General features: G+C 41.2%; 1 protein-coding gene across 5 annotated transcripts in view; it reads left to right on the forward strand.

Moving 5' to 3' along the window:
* The window catches only part of ANK3 (ankyrin 3), a 702,347-nt gene that overhangs the window by 456,192 nt on the left and 223,644 nt on the right, over positions 1–22,511 (forward strand). For all 5 annotated transcript variants that reach the window (XM_074297039.1, XM_074297040.1, XM_074297044.1 and 2 more), the window contains 3 exons: positions 19,333–19,434; positions 20,023–20,121; positions 20,385–20,483. In XM_074297039.1, the coding sequence (XP_074153140.1) occupies positions 19,333–19,434; positions 20,023–20,121; positions 20,385–20,483 (300 nt within the window). The remainder of the gene's footprint in view (positions 1–19,332; positions 19,435–20,022; positions 20,122–20,384; positions 20,484–22,511) is intronic.

Raw genomic sequence — 22,511 nt, forward strand, 5'->3', positions numbered from 1 at the left:
ACTTCCTTTGTCTCCTCCCTAGCAAGTCATCCCTTATAACAAAAATTTAAAAAGAAAAGAGGGGGGAAAGAATCAGGTTAGCAAAAGTAGCCAATACAATTGTGGCAGCCAGTACGTGCAATGTTGCACACCAATAATCCCCTACTTCCGCAAGGCTGAGCTTAGAAAGAAAGGGGAGGAAGAGAGAAGGGGAGGAGGAAGAAAAAGAGAGGAAAAAAAAAGTATGCCTATGTATATACATAGACACGTGTGTCTATGTATGTATATACAATACTATAAACATGTGGTCTATATTTCACATGTGTTTTATACAATCAACAAATACATGTGTGTATATAGAAACATATATGTGTATGCATACAGGTGTATATTTAAGTGTAATCTGGGTTTGTGTATATATACACACCTATATGTATATGTTTGTATTTGTACATGTGCATATAAGCATACTTTGTGTGCATATTGTTGTGTTTGTTCAATTGTTTCTGGCTCTTTGTGACCCCATTGGGAGTTTTCTTGGCAAAGATACTGGAGTGGTTTGCCATTTCATTCTTCAATTCATTTTACAGATGAGGAAACTGAGGCAGAAAGGATTAAATGACTTGACCTGGCTCACACAGCTAGTAATTGTCTGAGGAAGAATTTAAACTCAGATCTTCCTAAGTCCAGGACCAATGATCTATCTATTGCACCACAAGAAGTCCCATTTATGTTTTAATTGTTTCATATATATATATATATATATATATATATATATATATATATATATATATATATATATATATATATATATATATATATACATATATATATGTATATACATATACATATATATATGTATATATATATATATATATGATTTAATGGTTCTGCTCACTCCTCTGTCTGCATTAGCTCATGCTTCTCTGCATTTTTCATAATCCTTGCTCCTTCCAACATGATGAAAGGCCATTTGAAATTTCAGTATACAAATTTTTGATACTTTTATTTTGTCAAACTGACAATGAAAAACTTACATCCACATCATCTCTAGGCTCAGGAAAGAATCTTTAAGCACTGAAAAGTTCTAATCCCCTCAGTTGCTGGTTTCACTGCCTTTAACCTATATGTGTATTTTCTTACATGTTGTGATTTATAAATCTTTTCCACCCCATTAGAATGTGAATTCTTTGAGGACAAGGAGTATTTTGTTTTATGTTTTGCTTTTTTTCTTATATTCTCAATACTTTGCAAAGTGGAATATTACAAGAACCTAATACATGACTGTAATTAATTGATTCGTTGATTGATATTAGGCTCATGAATCACCCTGGGCAAGAAGGCACCTGAAAAATTACATGGTCAAACCCTCCACTGTACAAATATAGAAACTGAGGGTCAAAGTAGTAAAGATATCATGGGAAGATCATTTGAATTTCAAGAATTTAGAGATTAGGGTTGTTTCAATACATTTTCTCTATTTGCTGAAATATGATCCAAAATAACTATGTTGTTTTATCAAATAGGCTTTAGATTTGTGTTTTTTATGAAATGTTTTCATCCTCTGCATTTGATCAGAAAACTATTTTGAAATTCCATCAGCTAAGGAGCTAATGAGATACCTTTTGACACACCCTTTGTTGAACCTAGAAATAGATTTAAGTGGAGAATAAAAATGGAAAGAACAATAAGCATTTTGGTGGTAATTTTGAGGGGGGGAAGTCTTATAAGCCAACCACAAAAATTTAACAAATTATTTTCATTTGCCATCAACTCCCACATGGCTCCAGCTGCACCAGCTGTCCCCTAACATTTGGGGATGATGAATTAAAGAAGCCTTCCCGCTTTGTCGCTGCCGCCCCCTCTCGCTCGGGTGCCCTAAACCTCCTACTTCAACCCTTCTCTGGCCTCAATCCCCAACCTGTAATTTTCTGACCAGGAAGCTGCAGGCCAGTCCCTTGTGATTGACAAAACTGCTCCCCACCAAATAAATTATAATTATATGCTAGAAACCAACCATGGCATTTGTCATTTCCAGTCTCATCCACACTCAAATTAGGTTCTTCCCTTCCTGGCATTATAAAATGCCAAAAAATTGGCCATCTTAAGTAAATACTTTTCTCTCCTCCTGATACCTAGACCAATTTTAGCTTATCACTGTATTCAGCTGCTATATTTAAAATGTGAATAGTTTCCTGGATTAAATATTTTAGGACCCCTGCCAAGGCTGCCTTCCTACACACTAAGGTTCCTTAGACAAGAAGCTCTGACATCCCTCTTCTGATTCATAAGTTAGCAAATAAAAGAAAAAGTCCATATATTCGCATTGTTTTGTATAATTCTGAGAAACACTGTACCCAAAGTCCCAGAGGCCTCTGCCTCAGCTATGGATAAAGGGCACTCTCCCAGGGGTGTTTTCTCTTAGAATTTCACAGTGTCCACAGATCTCCTCATGTCCTCTCACAACATTAGGAAAGCTGCTATCTTCTCTTTTCTGTGTTTCTGAATATTTTACAGTGATTTTCATGAGTTATTCAACAGAAGAGCTTAGCATATTTCTTGCCCCTATTTTGCAAGTGAATCTGTTTATAGCAACCCGGAATTTTGACTCACTGGTGCCTCCTGGCCAATGGTATCAAAGCATTTTTATTGCATGACCGGGAAGACAGACTCAATCAATCAACAGCCATTTATTAAGCCAAAGATTTCCTTCAGACTGCACTGGACATATCCTGTAATTATTTATTTACTCATATGTCATCACCCCTATATGAATGTAAGCCCCTTGAGGGCAGAGACTGCTTTTGCCTTTCTTCGTAGGCCCAACGCTTAACAGTTTTATTTTGAAGAATGAACACACTCTTTCAAAAGAGACACAAGCTTCCTTTTATAATTCCTGACCCATAGTAAGTGCTGAAAAGAGGAATCTAGGGGGCAGCTAGGTGGTGCAGTGGATAGAGCACCAGCCCTGAGTCAGGAGGACCTGAGTTCTAATCCACCCTCACATAACACTTCCTAGCTGTGTGACCTTGGGCAAGTCACTTAACCCCCAATTGCCTCAGGAGAAAAAAAGGCATCTAGGTTACATAGTGTGCAAGATTTGGAGGCAGGAAGACCTGAATTCCAATCCTACCCCAGACAGTCATTAGCTGTTTAAATCTACTCAGGTCATTGAATTATTATCTCTTTCGGTTTCCTTATCTATAAAATGGGGATAATAATAGCATTTCCTTTTCAAACTGAGGATCAACTGAGATAATAGTGAAATGCTTTGCAAAGCTTAAAATGCTATGTAATTGTGAGCTGTTAATATTATTATAAATAAATGCTTCTTGATAAGCTGCCTATTACTGTGAGCTGGACAGAGACAAAAAATAAACAGCCCCTGCCCTCAAGGAGCTTATTCTCTAACCTTCAAATTTTCATTAAACGAATCAAATGATTGGTGGAGCCCATTCATTCCCTTTGACTTCTGCTATTTACCTACAAGGAAACCTTAGAAAAGTAGTTAACTCTTTCCCACCTTTCTCTTCATCCACCACAGCTGGATCATGTTCAGAGACACAGTTGTAGGACCATGGTATCTTGAGGGCAAGTCAGATTAAGGTTTTGTAGCATAGGGAGTGGAGCTCTTCTTGTCTGGGAACCGAAGCACTGTCGGAGATCTGAGTGTCAATTCTGCTTAATTACTATCTGACCTTTCCTTTCTTTATTTGTAAAATGGTTTAAGAATCCCTTCAACATAGTATCACAAGATTGTTGTGATATGGACAATGTAACCTCCTTGTTTCTAATTTTGTATCCACAACATCCCTGGCAACTTGAAGATGCTTTTAAAAAAGTGTTTCTTTATTGATTGGGGGAGAGTAATGTCCCAAATATTGCTTTGTAAAACTGGGAGATATAGAAATATTAGTTCTGAATATCTCTGGACTGCCCCGTGCCAGAGAGTTTGGACACCTGGCACCTATCCGGCTAGTTCCATGAACTTCACCAGTGTTCTGGGAGCTGTGTGATGTGAGGTTTATGTGTGAGAGGACTTTGAAAATGAACAACTCTGAACTGTTGTCTTTGGGAAGACGTTCCTTTGTACAAACTAACAAAGTCTTAGCGATAACAGTAGCAGAGACTTCCTAGGACCATCATTAGAGCTCCAGAAGGCAGCCATTGAGTCCCACCCATCCATTTTACCGTATTTTACTTCAGACTCTGAAGATGAGAGATTTGTCCAAGATCAAAGAGACACTCAGGGGCAGAGCTAAAATCTGTGCTTGAATCTTCCTGACTTCAAACCCAGCACACTGCTCACCTCCAGTGTTGCCAATCAGCAGAGCAAGAGGGGTCGAAGGTTGGCCTTGTGTTGGGGTTTGGTCTGGGTTTGAATCTTGTCTCAGATGTATAGTGGCTAAGTAACCCAGAGCTAGTCTCTGAACTCCCTTATTCATAAAAGAGAGATAATGAGGTTTGGGGAATGGACTTACAGCATCATAATGAGGCTCTAGTGAGATGCTAGCTGTAAAGCACTTTGCAAACATTATAGCCCCATATAATGTCACATATTATTATTAGCAATAATGATGAGAGGAGGAGAAAAAAAAAAAAAACCAACCAACCATTGTCTATGGTACTATTGCTGTAAGCCATGAAGCTGTATAATCACAAGTTGCTTCACCTTCTGGGAACTCAGGACAGCACCAGGCATCCCTTGCTGCCCAATTAATAATAATGGGGGACATTGGATGAGGCTAAAATCTGGTTTGACTTCTTAAGCTTAACCACATCTTGCTTAAGAAAGGGAGAAAAGACTTGAACTTGCAGTTCTCTGCATTTTCAGAAACCGAGCAAATTTCCAATAGTCCCACTCTAGTTTGTGGCCGAGATTTCAACCCTTATGATATTTCTTGATCACAAATCACCCTCGTTCATACAATACAGCATATGTACCAGGAGCCTCTCCACCATCCCTTGGATCACCCCATTTAGGATTCACCCATCATGCCCATTTCCACTGGGAAAATCTTAATTAACATTGACTGGTGGGGAACAGTTTGAGGTCATTTGCCAAAATAAACCCCCCCAAATCACTTTTTAATCAACTGTAAATTGGAGGTGAAACTATCTATAGTATCTACATCATTGAATTGGATAGAATTATATAGACTTTGCTGAAGGCTTTTTAAAGACTAAATGTGCCATATGAGTGTCTGTTTTTATGATTGCTATTAGTGGAACATGTTTATTATTCATGGAATAATATTATTGTTATTATGGAAAGAGAACAGTTTTGGAAGGCAGGAAACTTGAGTTCAAATCTCTCTACAAGCTCCATGAGGGGTGGGATTATAACTTTTCAACATTTTATTTATCTCTCTCAGAACCCACTATTTTGAACATAGATGTTCTATTGAGCATGCTGGTGATCTTTAGTTGGATGACTCGCTTATGGGAAATCTTTAGGACTCAATTTCCACATTTGTAAAATGGGGTGATTGGAAAACCATTTTTGTGGTTAATGTAGAGTAGTGATTGCCAAACTTTTTTGATCACTGCTATGTTAATACTTTTTTGCATCTGTACCCCAATTCTAAAATGTAAATATAATATAGTATGAATGAATGAAAAATATGAATAAAAATGAGATAAAGATGAAATATAATTTGAACTTAAAATAAACAGGCAGCCACTGGAGTTTATTGACTAGGAGAGTGACCTGGTTAGATCTGTGCTTTAAGAAAATTGCTTTTGTACTTGGGTAGAGGATAGGTTGGAGAAGGGAGACTTCAGGTAGGGAGGATAATAATGAGGAGATGACCTCAGTCCTGGACAAAGATAGTTGCTGTGAGTGGAGAGAAGAATACAGAAGGGAGCTGATGAGGAGAGGAAGGATATGATTTGATGGATGATTGAGCGGGTGGAATGAGAAGGAGGCAAAGAGTGAGGATCAGTAATGGACAAGGGGGGAGTAACGATTGACTTGTGTTGGAGACAGGTCCATAATTGTCTACTAGTAGTAAATGTAACCCATCTTCTCACCCTCTGATTGGTTAATCGTAACATTTTTTGAAGATCTTAGTATCACTCTCAACGGTACAATGATTTCCTCATCCTTGTAGACCACTCTTGTAGTGATCCCCTGATCATAGATTTCGAACCGAAGAGACCATCTAATCAAAACTGCCTCATTTTACAGTTAATGAACCTGAGGCACACAAGGATTGAGTCAGTTGCCCAGAGACCCACAGCTGGCAAATGGCAGGGACTGTCTAAGAGATTCACGCTCTGAATAAAAATTGGACTAGATGACTCTGGTGACTTTCTTTTTAGTTTAAACATCTTTTTTAAAAGTTGTGTTTGTAGTACCTAAATATCCTTGCTCTAATAATTAGAATAGAATTGTAGTTCTAATAATTAGAATTAGAAAAAGAAAAAAAAAAGAAATAGAGGAAGGAAGGAAGGAAGGAAGGAAGGAAGGAAGGAAGGAAGGAAGGAAGGAAGGAAGGAAGGAAGGAAGGAAGGAAGGAAGGAAGGAAGGAAGGAAGGAAGGAAGGAAGGAAGGAAGGAAGGAAGGAAAGAAGGAAGGAAGGAAGGAAGGAAGGAAGGAAGGAAGGAAGGAAGGAAGGAAGGAAGGAAGGAAGTCAGCCTTGAATATTCATTGACTGGAATCAAAGGCACCAAGTTCAAATCTCATCCCTGATGATAAATCACATATCTGCCCTGAGCCTCAGTTTCCTCATCAGTAAAATGGAGGGGCTTGATCTTTGAAGACCCTTATGGCTCTAGAACTATAATTCCAGAAACCCAAAGATTCCATGTTCATTTTCATGATGTCAAAGCATTTGGACAAGAAGGAAAATTTGCATTCGGTTGCCCAGATGCTATGTTTGTGCCACACCATATGGGCAGTTGTTTAGAAAACTGCTGTCAGCCAGCCGCCCTTTTCCCTTTCCCAGAGATGTCCTTCGGGCATCCTCAGTGTGAGCTGGGGAAGACAGCCTGTTGGCCAGAGGCTGAGCCCTCATTCCTCTGGTGTATCCAGTGACCTAAATTCCTGGCTGATTGCTGGGGTCAGGTCATTTCTGAAGGCTTTCCTGACCTTGGGTTCCACGAGGTGATGAGGTAATGGTGACACTATCCACTAGCTCACACACCATTCCTTCCAAAATCAACAGACACTTTTCAGTATTTGAAAAAGATGACTATTTAAGGAAGTTGGGGCTTGGGATGCTGTTCAGGTACTTGCTGGAGGACCGCCCTCCCTCTTCATCGCATGGCCAAGAAGACAAGCCAGGGAATGTCCATAGGGAAAGCCATTGAGCCAGAAGGAGTGGATGGAATGGAAAAAGAAAAATGAGAGGAAGAGTGAGAGAAACAGTGAGAGAGAGGTAAGAACTAGTCTTTGTAGCTTGGGAAATTTTCATTGTGATCGTTTATATTTCAGAGTTTGATTTATTAGCTGTCCAGACTTAAAGAAAGCATTGGAGACAATATAACACAGCTTAAATTTAAAAGTGCTTCCTGTGTATTTTTTTTTTTCTTTCTCAAAGTTGGTTGTTAAATATTTACCAGTACTTCCCTGGATAAGTCCCGCAAGGACCTGAACAAAGCATAAAAACAAATGTTTCCAGCATAGGCTCATGGACGAATTTCAAGAGGTCTTTGAACTTATAAAGGGGAACCCAATATCTTTATTTTCACTAAAAGAACTGAAATGAGCATTTACTTCACTTATTTAAACATTCTTCTTTTTATAAAGCTCTTCATTTTCAAAACATATGCACAGATAGTTCCCAACTTTGACCCCTGCCAAGCTTTGTGTTCCAAACCTTTTTCTCCCTCTCTTCTCCCCTTCCCCTCCCCTAGAAGGCAAGTAATCCAATATATGTTAAACATGTATACCTATTTCCACAATTATCACAAACATATTATTCTGAGAAGCTTTCTTAGTCTTCTCCAAAGCCTCTTTCTGATTCCTTTGGCAAATATGTATCAGATCCAGAAGCTCATAGGTTTAGAGATCAAGGAGATTTTGATAATTATCTATCCACACTCTTTATATGGAAATAGGGAAACTGGGAGCCATAAAGATGGTGACTTAAACTACCAATGAGTCCTCAGAAGCATCTGATTTGTATTTATTTTGCATAAGATAGACTCAGTTGAACCTGCAGCTCCTAATAAAGCATTTCTTGATTCTCTAAGCTACATAGTGTGGATTTCCACGTATTTTTAAATACACTTAATACATTTTTAACATATTTCCTCCTATTTTTAATAACATATTTTTGTATGTATATTATGTGTGCTTTCTCCTCTGCTGGAACATAAGTTCCTTGAGGGAGGGACTTTGATATCTTTGTACAGCCAGCTTCTATCACAATGCCTTGCACATAGTAGGTGCCTTAAAATATTTATTGATTCATTGATAGATTGTGCACGTGGTTTTATGTGCATGTAGTTTACCTTAATAGAATGTGAGTTCTTTTGTGGATTGTGATTGTCTCTGTATCTCAGTGCCTAGAAAAGGGGAAGGCACATAGTAGGTGCTTAATAAAGGTGATGGTTGACTGATTGGTTATATAGGGACAGTGTAATGAAACAAGATCTTTGCTGTGATATTTGACGATGTTATAACTTGGGACAAGTCACCCCTTCTACCTGACCCTCAGTGACAGGAAGGACTGCCATAGATCTCCCTTAACTCATTCATCTGTGCCCTCTGCCTCCTTCTTCCTGACCCTCAGTGACAGGAAGGACTGCCATGGATCTCCCGTAACTCATTCATCTGTGCCCTCCGCCTCCATCCTTGTAGGCCACACTCAGAGGACTGGAGCTGCTTTTACAAATGAGGAAACAGAGACCCAGAGAGGATAAGTGAACTAACCAATCAGTCAATTGGTCAACAAGCACTTATTAGTGGCCTTGGTCCTCTTCCAAAACCTGTAGAAGGTGGGATTTGAACTAGGGTCTTGAAGGAAGTCAGAAGTACAGAGAGAATGACACGAGCTAGGAAATAAGTAGAAGACACAGTATTTGAACCTAAATTCTATAAAGAGCACTCCTGGCCCCAAACCACGCTGCTTTTATAATCTTATTTCCACCTGACAGGAAAAAATATCCCCCCAAAATATGAATGTTTTGTGAGTGGCCGAATCTTGATCGTTCTGTCTCTTTTTTCATCGTTCTGGATTAAGAAGTTAGCAGCCTCTGACAAGGTGGCTTTCCGCAGGGAATATTGCTGAGGACTGAGTCCTGCGGATAATTTGTGGGGTTTTTCCCCAAAACTACAACATTCCCAACTCAGAGGCAGCGCTTCCTCCCAAGAGATAGCGAAAATGGGTCAGGGAGAGGAGGGGTGGATCAGAGCTCATAATGAGCTTGCCAGCTTTTCAGAAATGTTTCTCCTTTGGCGGTGAAATCTCAGACTTAGCGGATAAATTTGATGTTTCAGATTTGTTCCCCTAGCACCTTGCACACTTAAAAGGATGGATAAATATTTTACCATCTTTCAAGACACCGGCAGTCCCGTTGCATAACCGCATTCTCCTGAAATGTTTCTCCTCACCTGAACTAAAAATATGAACCATGCCCCGGAATAGAAAAACCATCCGTGGTGGATCCCCTGTCATTTCCTCCTACTTTTCTGGACCTCGGTTTCCTGGGGGAAGGGGGGGGGGGCTGGACAAGATGAGCTCTGAGCAGATGCTTCTGTGATGTGTATAGGGGCTGCTCCATCCTTCTGAGGCTCCTAAAGGCAGTTTCAGGAGGTGGAACACAAATTCTTCTGGAGAAATTCAGTGCATCTCCTTTTCCTTCAAAGCCTGATGTATTTGTTTCTGCTCTCACGGAAAAGCTTCTGTATTCTTATTTCTTTTTTATTGCTAGTTAGTCTCTGTCAGGATCCAGACTTGGTCCCCAGTTATTTACCCCATTAGAGTGTAAGCTTTTTGAGTACAGGATGAGCCCTTGGTTTATTTCCATTTTTCTTTCTTTTATAGCCCAGTGCTTCTCACCCAAGCCCAGCTCATAGCAATAAATTAATAAATAGTTGGCCATTTCTTTCTTTGTCCTGTTGCGCTCCTGTCTCTGTGTCTCTGTGTCTCCCTAGTTCTTTTCCTCCTCCCCTTTCCCCTAGTCCCCATCTTTGTCTCTGTCTCTCTCTCACTTTCTCATAAAAAACACCAGCCCCTAGAGCAAGCACCAAGCCCAAAGAAATCCTAAGTCCCATGGCTAGCCAGACCACTCTCTGCCTTCCCCTACTGAGGTCCAGAAGGCCCAGAATCCCTCCTCCCTCCCCAAGGCTGGGCTGTGGCCACCAGCCCCTGTCTCCATCCCCAGCTGTCTCACCAGGAGGCTTTCTGGTCACCTTCCCAATTCAGAGACACTAACCACGCTGGACATTTGTTGGGGGGAACAATGACCTCATTTGAAAGGATGACCTTAAGTTCCTCTCATGGGACATCCCTGTAAACAAAAGCAGCCTGACCCTGCTAGGGGTCTGTGCAGGCAGCAGCTGCCAGGACTGAGGCTGTGGGGATGGTGTCTGGTGATCTGAACTGCCCTTTGGGGCATTTCCCTCCTTTCATTAAACCCTCCCTCTTCCCTCCCTTCTCCCCCATTCTTCTGCTTAACTGATCTGTTGATGCAGAAAATGCTAGCTTTATTTCCACTAACTGGGAAGCTATCAAATCTAAAAGGACAAAATCTTCACAACCCCAGGCCTTCCCTGGGTAGAAACTGGTTCAAATAAAAGGGGAGACTGTAAACTGTCCTCCTCTGCCCGAGAGACAGAGGTCTGGGCCTGGAGTCAGGGAGACCGGCCTTGGCACTTAAATTAGGGGGTCTTGAATGAGTCCTTAACCTCCGTCTGCCTCGGTTTCCCCATCTGTAAAATGTAATGGCAATAATAGTTCCTATCTCCCAGATATTGTGAATATCAAAGGAGATATTTGCTTTGCAGACCTCAGAAGGCAGAATAAATGCTGGATTTTAGCCTAGACATCCCAATATGAAAATAGCCCAGGAGATGACAATGAATCATGGGCAGGAGGAAGGAGACAGGTACCAGAGAGGTAGAAAATCCTAAGGGAGAAATTCAGGCAGAGGCTTCCAGGAAAATGGGTGCAGTCTGGGAGGGCTTCCTGGAAAGGTGCCTACTTGACTTAAAATTCTGGACTGGAACCAGATATGATGCCAGAGACCACCTAGTCCATAGCTCTTGCCTGATTCTCTATTATAAGCCCCTATGGCCATCGCCAGTGAAGCCGCTAGACCCTTATCAGAAATGTTTTTAAATACATAACATAAAAATACAGAGGGTTACAAAAGAAATCAATTACACTGAAATACAAGTTTAAAACAGATTAAAAATAAATTCAGGATTAGGTTAAGAATGCCTAATCTATGTTACAGGTAAGGAAATTAAGTCTTGGGGGAAGTTCATGGATCACTGATCAGAGATTGAGTGCTAGAAAGGATCCCAGGGCCAGCTAGTCCAATGATCTCACTCACTGAAACCAGAAAGGAAAGGCCTTTCGGATAGTAAGAGGCTTCATGTGGAACCTAGATCCGCTGGTTCCAAACTGGACCACACGATCCTTCTCCAAAGAGATAAACGTGGCAGCAGACCCAGCAAGTGGAGATGTGAAGAAGGAGGGCTGCAAATCACTGGTTCCTAGTTAGGCCAAAATGAAGTGAGCATAACTAGGGTGGGCTTAGAAGGCTGGAGGCTTTAGATGCTAAACCCAACAGATCACACTTTGGGAATAGGGAGCTTGAGCAGGGAGTTGACAGTGTGGTGAATTAGAAACCCCAGGAGGTTTGGAGTTGGAGGAGGAGCTTGACCCTAATCTTTGTGATTACTGGGTGACTATGGGTAATAACAGTTAGCATTTTATGGTTTGCAAAATGCTTCACAAATACTGTCCTGTTTTAATATGATAGAAATTAGTGCTATTCTTATCTCCATTTTACATATGAGGAAACTGAAATAAATTTTTTTTTCTCCCAGGGTCACACAGCAAGTAAGTATCTAAAGCTAGATTTGAACTCACGTATTCCTGAGTCAGAATTTCCAGCATTCTCTCTACCTCCCATATTTCTCACTCTGTGCCTAAGTTTCCAGATCTGGGCAAAGGGGAAGAATGAGCGGGGCAATCTTCCTTCTGGCTCTAAACATGCATTATTATTTCCTGTGCCTTAAGAAGATTACAGAAATCCTACATGTCTTTAAGATCCTTTCAGCTCTAAAGTATAAACTCTTATTCAAGTAGTTTAAAAATGGCTTGGATGGCCTTCCCCCAAGCCAAGAAGGTGCCCCTTCCTCACCTCCACCTCTTAGAAATTCCCAATCTCCTCAGAACTCAGTCCAGAGTTACCTTCTTCTCTATGGAGCCTTTTCTGCTCCTCAGTTCCTATAAAACTTCCCCTCCAACCCCCAATTTTTAACCTGTATTTATCTTGTATGTGTATATACTTTATATATGTGTGTGTGTGTGCGTGTGTGTGTGTGTGTGTGTGTGTATATATATATATATATATATATATATATATATATATATATATATATATATATATATATATATATATATATATATACCTGACACACGGGAGGGGATTAATCAAAGCTTGTTGATTGATTGAAAATGATGGATTGATAATATATGGTCCAAGAATCCTCCTTTCTGCCTAACTGATTTCTAGTTTGCCAAGTTCTTGTCTTATTTTTTTAGTATTTTTTAAAAGCATTTTTGTTTGAACTTAAGAAGCACCAAATGAGATGGGCGTTTTGATATATGTAGAAGAAGGGAGATTTGACATTGCAGATCTCCCTTCCAGACACCTTGCTTTGGTTTTTACGTGTGTGATCGTTTCCACCTGTAGTCTTCAATTGCTTGTTGGTGTTTCTGGTCTATCTCCCCTTGTCTACATTTAAAAAAGATTTCTCAATAGAAGAAGAAAAGAAAGAGGTGGGATGGGTCGGAGAAGTCATGTTTTTTAATGTACAGAAAAGAACAGAAGAAATTTCAGAAGGAAACCCAGATAAGCAGGGCGGCTTAGAAAGTATTATATATTCCCCAGAAAGCGAGCTGTTTATAATAAAGATTCATAAGTTAAGATGACTTTTCCCCCCTTCTCCTTTGTATGTGAAAATGTGCTTTTTGGTATTCATTAACTTCTGAATAAAAATACAGAAATACTAAATGTTTCAGGACCCTCTTTGCTATTTTTTGTGTTATCTTATCTCGATCCCTCCTCATCCTCCCAACACCGGCTCTGTTGGAAAAGAAAAAAAAAAAGACAAGAATTCTCTTTTCTCATAGATTCTCGATTTGAGTTTGTCTGAAAATAAAGGTCTTGTTCTGCATCTTGAGTCCATCGTGCATCTCTCAAGAGATGGCAAGCTACAGCGTGAAAATTAAACAATTAAACATCATCAGGCAGAGAAGTGTTGTTCGGTGATTGCGAGTGACCCCAGGACTTTTGTCCAAAGGGTTTTCTTGGTAAAGATAAGGGAGTGCTGTGCTATTTCCTTCTCCAGTATGTTCCCATTACACAGATGAGGAACTGAGGCAAACAGGGGATGATTTATCCAAGGCCATGTAGCTAATAATTGTTTTAGGCTATATTTGAACTCAGAACTTCTGGATTTCAGGCCCAGTGCTTTATCCAGTGAGCTACCTAGCTGCCCCTTAAATAGAGAGGCTTCCCCACAATGATCTCAGAGTCATTTTCCATCCTCAAAGAAAATCTCTCGAACTCCTTTCTGAAATCTGATCACCATTCACCACAGATATAACTAGAAAAAATGAGAGAAAAATTTTCTCCCAAGAGTCAGGAATCAGAAGTCTCAGATAGACGCCATCTGAATGCACGGGACCAAGGTCATTGGCTTATGCATAAGTGTAAGAGATGGGCCAGGCCCCCTTAGGGTACATCCCCTTTTTCAGAAACCTGACTGGATTGGGAGAGGGACAAGAAGAGATCCAAGGGAACCTGTGGACTCCCTCCTGATGGCTCTGGACAAAGTCTGTGAGGCTCGTCTCAGTGAACTGTCAGTCCCTGATATCATCCTGATCTGGCTTTCGGCTAAGAGACAGCTGGCTCTGAAAATTCAGATATTGGGGGGAGGGGAAGGAGAGGAGGAGAGCGACAGAGAGACAGAGACAGAGAGGGAAAGAGAGAGAGACAGAGACAGAGAGGGAAAGAGAGAGAGAAAGAGACAGAGAGGGAAAGAGAGAGAGACAGAGACAGAGAGAGAGAGAGAGAGAGAGAGAGAGAGAGAGAGAGAGAGAGAGAGAGAGACAGAGAGAGAGACAGAGAGAGAGAGAGAGAGAGAGAGAGAGAGAGAGAGAGAGAGAGAGAAGACAAACAAAAAGAGACAGAAAAGAAACAATGAGAGAGAGAAAGGAGGGATAGAGGGAAGGAGAGAGATTTTAATGGAGATGTGGTAAAAGCAGAGGAAAAGATGATTGAGAAATGAATGATAATAGCTAATATCTAAATAGCACCTACTATTTGTCAGACATTGTGCTAAGCACTTTACAAATATCTCATTTGATTCTCCCAACAACTCTGAAATAGGAGCTATTTCCTATTCCCATTTAACATATGAGGAAACTGAGGCAAGCAGTAGTGACTCGCTTGCGGTTACATAGTAGGTATCTATAGGCTGGTTTTGAACTCAGGAATTCCTGGCCTCAGGCCTGGCATTTTATCCACTGTGTCACTTATTTTTAGTTGCATATCAGGGCGACTTCTCCTGGTCTTTCCGATCCTCTCAGTCCGGTCCCGTCTTTCTCTGTAAGTCCCCTCTGAGATGACCTCCCTCATACTCTGTACGTACCTCCTTTTCATCTCCTCTATTAGAGTGGGACCCCTTGAAGGCAGGGCTGTGTTTTGCCTTCCTGTCTGAAGGATTTAGTCCGGTGCCCTCCACGGGAAGCCCTTGCATGCTTGTGGATGGACTGTTTCTTCTGTTCCATTCCCAGTTCCCCAGGCTGGGCTTTTGCTGTACCCCTCGCTGTCCTTTCTGGGAGTTTGCTAACTGCCCTCGTCATTCCGGTCTCACCCCTTGCTATCAGTCCCAAGAGCAGGTTTACTCACAGACTTCCGGCTTCCTCTCCTGTGTCTGTGATAAAGCCTAGCCTCTAGCCTGGTATCCAAAGGCCGCCGTGATCCAGGGTCAGCCTGCCTCCAACCCCAGGGTCAGCCTGCCTCCAACCTCGCTGCCCGGTATAAACATGGCAGACTTCTCTATGCACTCTGCAAGAATCACTGCCAAATATCTCTACCTGGATGTCCCACTGTCATGTCAAATATCCCGCAGCCAAAATGGAAGTGATTTTTTTCCCTTAACAGATTTTTCCTCTTCTAAACTCTTCCTGTTGGAGCCAACAGTCACCAAAAATTACTATCTTGCAGCCATAGTTAACTCTTCCCTCTCCCTCATCCCCAACCAGTTACTACTTCCAGGTCTCTGTCTCTGTTTTCTCCCCTCACAGGAACCACATTTAACTCTTCCCTCTCCCTCATCCCCAACCAATTGCCAGGTCCTATTAATTCTAAGTCTCTATCTCTGTTTTCTCCCCTCACCTGATTACTATCTTAATTGAGGCCCTATCCAAACAATCCCATCTCATAGATCACAAACTCCCTGAGGACAAGAACTGTTGCCTTTTTTGTTGGTGATTAATTAATATCTGTTAAATTGGTTTGAATTGAGATACTGGAATGAGGAGTGGGGCATTTTGTCACTTCAGCCATAAGAGCCTGATAGTTGTTGCCTATTTAATGACTATGAGAAGTTGATCTGCTATTGAATGATGACCAAAGAGACTCGATTCTGTGAGTTGTGCTCTCATATCTTGGTTCCCCTGATAAAATGCTGACCTGTTTTGCCTCCATCTCCTACTGGTCCTAATGACTTACAAAATGATGGGCTCTCCGGGACCCTCTCTCTGACTGAGCGCAGAATCTCTGAAGATTCCATTTCCTCCAGCAGTACTTTTTCTCAAATAGCATTTGAGGTATTCACTTCAAATGGAAAAATAGAGCAAAACTGTAACCAGTAACAATTTGGTGGTCATGGGGCGATCCTAGTATTTTTGCAGGAGAGGAAATGTTGATTTCTTGCTATGACAGAAGAGAGGGTGAGGAATCTTGTGGGAGAATAAAAGCCTTCTGAGGCATTTTGACACTGCTTCTCATCATCTTCTTCAACTGTCAGTCAATCATTACTGATTTCCCAGCAGTCTCCAGGCAAATGGGAAGGGGAGAAGACAGCCTGGGGTCAGAGAGCTAGTAAGGAGGATGCTCTTTCCCATCTTCCATGCCTTCTCTGATGGAGATAAGAGGAGTCATCCCTTTGGTTCTCACTTAAGTGCCCCACACATAGTGAGTGCTTAATAAATGTTTTATTCTTTGAATAATTCTACATCCTTCTGCCTTCTCCTGGCCTCCTCCCTTTTTCTCTCCCCTTCCTCTTCCCTTCCTTTCCTTTCTCTTCTCTTCCTTTTAAATCCCAAAGTTGCAGGTGGATTTAAGGGGAAAAAAAAGAGTGGTCATATCTAAAGGTCCAATGGGATACTCTGGTTCATTTCTTCCTTGCCCAAAGCCCTGAGGATGAAGAGCCAGTATCATTTTGAATAGATTCAGCCATCAGTGCCTTACACCAAATAAGATGCAAAGAGACAAGTAAACCTCTCCCTGATTAAAACCATTTGAGCTGGCTGAGCTCCTGAATCTTTCATTCTATTTTGACTTCTTTGTGCCCTGTGAGTTGTTTTCTTGTCCTGGAACTTAGTCAATGGGGCTTTTAGCTTTTAACCTTTATCTCTGGCAGTCAAAATATTCAGGCGGCCTAATGTCATGAGTTCCAAGGACAGCATTAGAGCCCTCCTGGAAAAATCCACAGATAAGCCATTGAGCTGACACAAAGTGGATGATTGTGAGCCATTTTTATCGGGCTCACTTCTTCTCTAACTGGTGGGGAGATATGGGAAGCCACACTTTCCCAGGCAGAAGGGAACCACGCTCAAGTCTCCTTTATCCAAATTGCCAAAGCCTTTGACCAGTTCCTTTATCACTTCCCTTCTTCCACCTAACTCCTGGCTTCAATTTAATCTGTGTCTTTGTCTAAGTCTTCACAACATCCCATCCCTCTTCGCTCCTCTTCCGTAACAAATGCATACTGGGGTATCTCATTAGAACAGTTTACAATCCCAGATACTTGCCTGAAAAGCCTCATCTACTCTAATTTTGTGCCTTCATCCCAGCTTCTCATATCAAATAAACTGATTAAATAGCAAAGGAAAAAAAATCCCCAAATATCCATCATTTTGTCATGGTTCTTTCTTGTTCTCATCTTCTTGATTTTGTTGATCTCATAAAATGCAATGGAGCATCTACATTATTTTCAAAGTTAAGTCCTTAAAAAGGGGGGATTGTTTCATTCTTTCTGTTTTAGATTTATATTTGTATCTCTAATGCATAGAAAATGGGTTTTTCACAGATGCTTTTCAATTGATTCAGAAGGGGAGAGAATTTGAGATTTTAAACCTGAATCTGCCATGGACTTATTTTGTGGACAGAGACACTTTTCTGAGTATCATTTTCTTCACTTATAAAAAAAGGAAAGTTGATAATAGGTTGGACTGCCTGCCATAGCAATTGGGATTTTGTGGAGGAAGCTTTTATGAATCTCAAGGTTCTGTGTGATTGAGAGCTATTTGAAAATTACTTCTGTGATGTATTGAGCAGGACCAAGTGACCAAAACAACAAAACAAAACCCATGTTTCCCTTTATGCCCTAAACCAGGGGTTCTCAAACTACAGCCCGCAGGCCACATGTGGGCCCACGAGGACGTTTATGTGGCCGCTGGGTTATGGCAAATGGGCTGAAGGGCCGAGACAGAGTGTGCGTTTTTGTTTTTACTATAGACTGGGCCTCCAACAGTCTGAGGGACAGGGAACTGGCCCCCTATTTAAAAAGTTTGAGGACCACTGCACTGTTCTTCCTGTCTGCTTCTTGTAAAGACGTAACCTGTTGGACAGCTTCGTGTGGGTTTTAGCTTGCATCAGGAGGCACATTTCCAGGCAAATGGGTGTCCGTGCTCCTGACGGAGTTTTCTCCAAACTGTAACTTGGACAGCTCAGAGCCAAACTGGCCTTGTTCCTCACACACAAAACTTCATCTCCTGTTTCCATTACTCGGCACTCATCCCCCATGAGGAGGATGAATGCCTTCTCCCACACCTTTGCATCTTAGATCCCCCAGTTTCCCTCCCAATACAGCTCCAGCACTATCTGCTGCAGGAAACCTTTCGGGATCATTCCAACCGTGAATGTCCTCCCTCTGAAACTGCTTTGGAGTTATTCTGCATTACTTACATGCATGCACATGCCTCCCAATGGAATAGAAAGTCCATGTTTTTGGTTTTTGTACTCCCAGAGCCTGGTGCAATGCCTCCAATCAGAAAATTAATAAATGTCCATTGATTGATTGAGGTTCTTCATTAACATGAAAAGGCTAATAGGGTATTTTTCTCCACAAGGAATTTAACATCTGTTCTAGATGTCTACAAGCAGTTCATCCCAAAATCAACTTCTTCCCAAGTTCATAACAATTAAGAAGTCAGCCTAACCTAAATGCTTAATAGGGTCAGCAAAGGAAGGTGTCCACAATTGGATTTTCTAAGAGTCACACTAATTTCCATATTCTAATAATCTTTTATTGTGTCAATGTTCTCTCTCTTTCCCCCTTTTTTCTTCTCTCTCCCTTCCTCCCTCTCTTTTTCTTTTTTCTCCTTTCCACTTTCTTCCTCTCTTTCCCATCTTTCTCTCGCTTTACCTCTTTTCTTGTCCTTTCCCTCTTCCTTTTTTCTTTCCCCCCTCCCTCTCCTCTTTCTCTCTGTGTGTATATTTGTCTCCCTCCTCTTCTCCATTCTCCTCCCCCTTTATCCTCTTCTCCCTCCTCCTCTCCATTCCTCTTCCTCCCCTTCTCTCTCTCTCTCTCTCTCTCTCTCTCTCTCTCTCTCTCTCTCTCTCTCTCTCTCTCTCTCTCTCTCTCTCTCTCCTCATTGTTTTTGGTCTGTGTACCTTTCTGACAGTACCTTAAGGATAACTAAAAAATAGTCATATATTTATGCAATCACAGCTAGAATTTCCAAGAAGCTTTGTTTCTTGGGTTTTTCTTAGACTTTCACCAAGGATATCTGGTTGCTCCCATTGGGCCCAACAGTGACAAAATTTGCCATCAGCCTGGTGTCCCAATCTTTGTTTTCTGACTTTTGGAGGCTGGCAAAAGGAAACGTCTCCATCTCATTTCTTAACCTCTACTTTTTCTTTCTCTTTCAGTCTGATGCAAATGCCAGCTACCTAAGAGCTGCTCGAGCTGGAAACTTAGAAAAGGCGCTCGACTATATCAAGAATGGAGTAGACATCAACATCTGCAATCAGGTCAGGCCTGGGGAGCCCAGAACTTGATATCTTCTCTCAACTTTGGGAATATTTTCTTTGGGAATATTCTTGGAATATTAAGCAAAAAAAAATTGCTTAATATTAACATATTTCTACCTTCCTGCCTCTTCCTCTACCTCAATGTTAGTATCAAAGTCTTCCTTTGCCATGGCTAGATGATTTTGGTTTTTCTTTGTTTTTGATAGCAGGGCATATGAAATTTATTGCTTTTTAAATTTTACTTTTATTTTTTAATGAACAAAAATCTGTTTTCCCTCTCTCCCACCTCTAAACATCCCAGAAAAGAAGGAAAAAACCTTTGTGACCAATAAACAAAAAACAACAAATTATTATATCAAAGCTTTCAGATCCCAAATTTTGTCTTCTAATGAGTTTTGAAATTCAATGATTATCATAAGAAGTCACTTAATCTTAGGACCTTTTTTTGACTGACTAAAATTCTTACAACATTAGGCCATTGTCTCATGAGTTCATTGGTGAGCTTTGTTATCTGGAGAATCCATTACAGGTAAATTGTACACGATTTTTCAACATGCCCAATCAAGCTTTCTCATTATCTTTCATCAGAATGGGTTGAATGCCCTCCATCTTGCTTCCAAAGAAGGGCATGTGGAAGTCGTATCTGAACTCATTCATCGAGATGCCAATGTGGATGCGGCAACAAAGGTCAGTGTCTCCAACCAACGGTTCTTTTACTTGTCCATGATCAAGGTCCCCAACAATTATAACCCAGAAAGGATTTAGAGTGATAATCTGTCATGTCCAGTCCATTGCCGCTGATAGTTATAGCCTCCATCGTGACTTACAAATATCTCTTTTATTTGGGTGGCAATTCAGCCTGAAAAGCTGGTAGTGCGGATTCGAGGTCTTAGAACACAAATGTGACAGTAAGTGTGTCAACAACGAGCTGTGATCTTTCCTTCTTGCAGAAAGGCAACACGGCTTTGCACATAGCGTCTCTGGCGGGGCAGACAGAAGTCGTAAAAGTATTGGCAACAAATGGAGCCAACCTCAATGCACAATCTCAGGTAAGTAAGCACCTAATGTTTATTGATTGAATGTATATAGCAATTTTTAGGGTATAATTACATGAGTACTTTTTTTCCTATTTGTATATTTACTTGTATATATGTGTATATACATATATAAACGTATGTGATTATATCTGTGTAATTATATAGATGGGTACATACACGTATTTTACATACCACCTAGAAATAAGATGGAGTCCTAGGCAAAAGGAGGGGGGGGGAAGCCCATATCATTGCCCAAACCTGCTGTTTTTAAGCTCAACTGCAGCATCATCTCTAACTTAGAAACTAAGAAGTTGCCTAGGAACTCACTTACCTCTGAAAGCATTGTCTGTTAATGAATGGGCCTCTATTTGGGTTCAGAAAATGTAGTGGCTGTCTGGTTCTCCACAGAGCATGGGAGCTCATGTTCCTGTAATGTGGACTTCAGAAAAGCCGCTGGTGCTGACCAGAGCCAAGGCGGAGGGGGGAAACAGGCTGGTTTGAGAGTAGGAGGATTTGCAGAGGACAGCAACTGATCCCAGCAGCCCAAAGCACATGGTTGTCAGAACCAGTAGTAGAAGGGAGCAAGTCACTTTTAGGCTTTGGTAAGGGACCAGATCCATGCTAACAACAGCCTGGTTTTCTGAGATAGAAAAAGAGAAACAGAAAGACAGACAGACAGAGAAACAGAGACAGACAGAGAAGAGACAGAGAAACAGAGACGGAGAGAGAAGAAAGAGACAGACAGAAAAACAGAGACATAGAGAAAAGAGACAAAAAATCAGAGACAGAGAGAAGAGACAAAGAGAAGAGACAGACAGAAACAGAAACAGAAACAGACAGAGAAACAGAGCCAGAGAGAGAAGAAAGAGACAGAGACAGAAAAACAGAGACATAGAGAGAAGAGACAAAAAATCAGAGACAAAGAGAAGAGACAGACAGAAACAGAGACAGAGAGAAGAGACAGAGAAACAGAGACAGAGAGAAGAGACAGAGAAACAGAGACAGAGAGGAGAGACAGAGAAACAGAGACAGAGAGACAGAGAAGAAAAACAGACAGAGAGAGGAGACACAGAGAGAGAGAGAGAAAAGACAGAGACAAAGAAACAGAGACAGAGAGAAGAGGCAGACAGAGGTAGAGAAACAGAGACAGAAAGAGAAGAAAGAGACAGAGAAACAGAGAGGGGGGAGTCAGAGAAGAGGGGAGGGGGAGAAAGGCGGGCAGAGACAAACAGAGAAAGAGAGACAAAGAGACAGAGACAGATATAGACACATTCAGAAAGAGAGAGAGAGACAAAGACGGGGAGGCTTTGCGTTTGGAGTCATGGAAAAAGCACTGATCTTGGAGACTGAAAGCTTGGATTCAGATTCTGTTTCTTTTACTTATTACTATGTGATCTTCTAAGTGATTTCACTTTTTCTTATTGTTGTTGAGTAATGTCTGACTCTTGGTGACCCCATTTGGGATTTTCTCAGCAGACATGCTGGGGTGGTTTATCCTTTCCTTCTCCAGCTCATTTTACAGACGAGGAAACTGAGGCACACTGAGTTAAGTGACCTGCATGGGGTCACACAGCTAGGAAGTATCTATGGCTGGATTCGATCTCATGAAGATGAGTCCTCCTAGTACCACCCAGTTGCCCAAATACTCTAAAATAACTTTGTTGTATGATTTCACCACTGGGCCTCCGTTTCTCATCTCTAAAACAGGACAATAGAATCTGCTTGATTTCTCAGGTCAGGAGAAGGGACCCTGGAATCCATATAATCCAGGCCTCTCACTTTAGAAATGATAGAACTGAGGGCCCAGGAAGTTTGTGAAGTGACTTAGTAGTGAAAGGACAGAAATCCTCTCCCAGATCTAAATCTTATGATTTATGTGAGTTTTATTCGCACAGAATCTTTCACCAAGCTCTAAGAATAGAATGGCAAACCTTTGGCTCATTGATCCACCTTTAATTTATCTCCAGGTGATGCTCAGGATGGGGAAGCTAGCCACAGGTCTGGGGACCAGAAGGGTTCTCCTGAGAATTAGGCCTGAAT

The sequence above is a fragment of the Sminthopsis crassicaudata genome, chromosome 2 (assembly GCF_048593235.1).
Source record: "Sminthopsis crassicaudata isolate SCR6 chromosome 2, ASM4859323v1, whole genome shotgun sequence".
NCBI classification, from domain to species: domain Eukaryota; kingdom Metazoa; phylum Chordata; class Mammalia; order Dasyuromorphia; family Dasyuridae; genus Sminthopsis; species Sminthopsis crassicaudata.